At 47.6% G+C, this 3,187-nt stretch overlaps 1 protein-coding gene across 1 annotated transcript in view; it reads left to right on the top strand.

Moving 5' to 3' along the window:
- Window positions 1–3,187, top strand: part of SEPTIN6 (septin 6) — a 65,532-nt gene that overhangs the window by 10,032 nt on the left and 52,313 nt on the right. Inside the window, exon 2 of the mRNA XM_006168259.2 lies at window positions 1,217–1,412. Within this exon, the coding sequence (XP_006168321.1) occupies window positions 1,246–1,412 (167 nt within the window). The 5' untranslated portion in view covers window positions 1,217–1,245. The remainder of the gene's footprint in view (window positions 1–1,216; window positions 1,413–3,187) is intronic.

Below are 3,187 nucleotides of genomic sequence, written 5' to 3' on the forward strand. Positions count from 1 at the left end.
TTGGGCACGCACGCACACGCGCCCGGCGTGAGTTTTTTAAGCCACCGGGTCCGGGGTGCGAACCATGGTCAACTATGTGGGAGTCCAGCGACATAGCCATTACGCTAACTGCTGGTCCCACATAGTGTGCATTTCTCATGAACATTTTTTTTTTTTAAGTTTTCCCATGGGTGTGTGCGCTTGCCAGAGAGAGCAAGAGGGAAAGTGAGAAATCATCCCCTGGGGATGGCCACACTGTAACCTCTTTTTCTTCATTCTCCTGGGATTTAGGGCACACACGCACATGCTCCCGACATGATTTTCAAGCCACCAGGTCTGGGACTCAAAATGTGGTCAGCCATGTAGGAATTGTGTTTTAACCACCACGCCACCTGCTGCGCTTGCCAGAGAGAGCAAGAGGGAAAGTGAGAAATCATCCCCTGGGGATGGCCACACTGTAACCTCTTTTTCTTCATTCTCCTGGGATTTAGGGCACACACGCACATGCTCCCGACATGATTTTCAAGCCACCAGGTCTGGGACTCAAAATGTGGTCAGCCATGTAGGAATTGTGTTTTAACCACCACGCCACCTGCTGGCCCCCTCCATGAACTTTTTAAAGACCTCCTCCCCCATTTCCTTCCAGGCTTTTTCTAGGCATAACTATATGTGTTCATCATTGACTATAACGTAATTTCTTTTTCTCACTATAAAAGTGATGCATACTCAAGTAAAAATGTTCAAACAGTCAAGAATGAACAATAACATAAGAATGACTCCAGTTCCTCTGCCCTGAGATGACTACTATAGATATTTCACTGAGATCATATAGGCTGTAGAACTCTATATGCTTTTCAGTTAGGGTTTTATCATGTCCATTTTCCCATGTCAATAAATGTACATCTGGGGCTGGCCCCATGGCCTAGTATTTAAAGGAGCCGACCACGGTTTGAATCCCGGTTCCTGATGACTTCATAAACAAACTTGGCTCATGTGCATGCATGCCCCAAATCCTAACAGGATGGAGAAATGGAGCAGGGATTGTATCATGACCACACTGCCTTGGGGTCTGCTTTCTCCCTCTCCATCTCTCTCTGTCTCTCTTTCTCCTTCTCTGGTGAGTACACATGCCTTCTGGTCATTAAAATAAAGAAAGAAATGTACCCCTGAAACATGATGTGTAATGGCTGCATACTCCCTGTGTGAACTGACCATAATTTACCCTTTTGCTTTCCAGGAGAGACAGGTTTGGGCAAGTCCACTCTCATGGACACCCTGTTCAACACCAAGTTCGAGGGAGAGCCAGCCACCCACACACAGCCGGGTGTTCAGCTCCGGTCCAATACCTATGACCTCCAGGAGAGCAACGTGGGGCTAAAGCTCACGATTGTTAGCACAGTGGGCTTTGGGGACCAGATCAACAAAGAGGACAGGTAAGGAAGTGGGGTGTAGAGGTTGGTGGAGGGCTACAGGAGGCGCTCACCATGGGGGTCTTGGGGAGAGCACAGATGTCAGAGTCTAGCCTGTGCTCCCAGAATGGCATGGGCGGGCAGCTGACACCTCACAAGCCCCATTTCTGCCCAGGGTCCCTGTCTATAGTAGTTATTCCACTGGGAAGGGTGTCTTCCAATATACGTAGTGGGGTCTCAGTTCCATCCAGCTGTGCTCTGACAGTATGAAAAGGAACGACCTGATCTCTGCCCTTGAGGCACTCACAGGCAAGACTGGTTTTAAGCAAATCATTTCCACGGAGTGTGTTGTGACGTGTTCTGTAAAGGACAGGGTACAGCGAGGTAAAGGACAAGCTATAAATGAGCACGCAGAGGTAAGAGCAGTCAGTTCCATGTGGGAGGTCAAGGAAGCTTTTGCAGAGGGCACGCCTCCTGAGCTGACGCTTGAAGGATGAACTGGTTTTTTCCTTATTATTATTATTTTTTAATTTGCTACAGGGCGTGTGTGCTCACCAGAGAGAGACAGACAGAGAGAGAGAGAAGGCAAGTTAGAAAAGCATCCCTTGGGTGGATGGCCACACCACATCTCTCGGGATTTGGGGCACATACACACATATATGCCCAGCATATTTTTCCAGCTCCCAGGTCTGGGACTCAAACTGTGCAGTTGGCCATGTGGGACCCGGACACCTTAACCACCATGCCAGCCTGCTGACCCAACGTAAACTATTTTGCCAGACAGCCAAGGGAAGGGAAAGAAGGGCAACCCAGGCCAAAGTAATTGCTTGTACAAAGGGAAAGCATTGTGGAAGATTCTGGTATGTTCTAGGGAACTGCAGCCTGCTCCGTTTGACCAGACAGAGGCCGAGTTACTGGGAAGCGAGTGAAGTGTAAGCTCCAGGACCCTCCCTTGTGCAGGTCTCTCAGAAGACCTTGTCTTTGTCCACTATTGTGTTGCTAACAAAATACCCAAGACTGGGTGATTTATAAAAATAGAGTTTTAGGGACCAGCAGATGGTGTAATGGTTATGTTGCTGGACTTCCATGTAGTCAACTGAGTTTGGAGTCCCGGACCCAGCGACTTAAACCTACGCCCAGCACGTGTGCATGTGTGCCTAATATCCTGAAAGAAGAATGGAGGAGAAGGGATTGTGGCATGGCCATCCCCCCTTGAGGGTGATTTCTTGCTCTCTGTCTCTCTGTGTCTTTCTGTCTGTCCAGGGAGTGCACGTGCCCTATAGCAAAAATTTCTCTTTAAAAAAACTAGATTTATTCAGTTCAGTTCACAGTTTGGAGGTCCAAGGGCCAGAGGCCACATCTGACAGGAGGTGCATCTCACAGAGTCCTGATCATATCACGAGGGTGAGAGCAGAGCGCTTGCCCTTGAGTCCCTGTTTTAGTCTCATTTCCCTCTCCTTATAACCCCACCAGGATTCAGTCATAGAGGCCCCACCCTAAGCACTTACTTACTCCCAGAGGCCCCAACTTTTGACACCATAAAGGTATTAAGTTTGCTCTTATTAATTTCACAATCAAATTTTATTTTTTTAGCTTTAAAAATTTTATTATTATTATGTTTATTTTATAATCAACCACTGTATATCATTACAGTATATAAAATGAGTCTTCCCAGGACCAGCAGATAGTGTAAGAGTTATGTTGCTGGACTCCCATGTAGTCAACTGTGGTTCGAGTCCCAGACCCAGCAGCTTAAAACTCATGCCGAGCGTGTGTGTGTGCCCAAAATCCTGAGAGGA

Source organism: Tupaia chinensis, unplaced genomic scaffold, assembly GCF_000334495.1.
Source record: "Tupaia chinensis unplaced genomic scaffold, TupChi_1.0 Scaffold145659_1, whole genome shotgun sequence".
Lineage (NCBI taxonomy): Eukaryota > Metazoa > Chordata > Mammalia > Scandentia > Tupaiidae > Tupaia > Tupaia belangeri.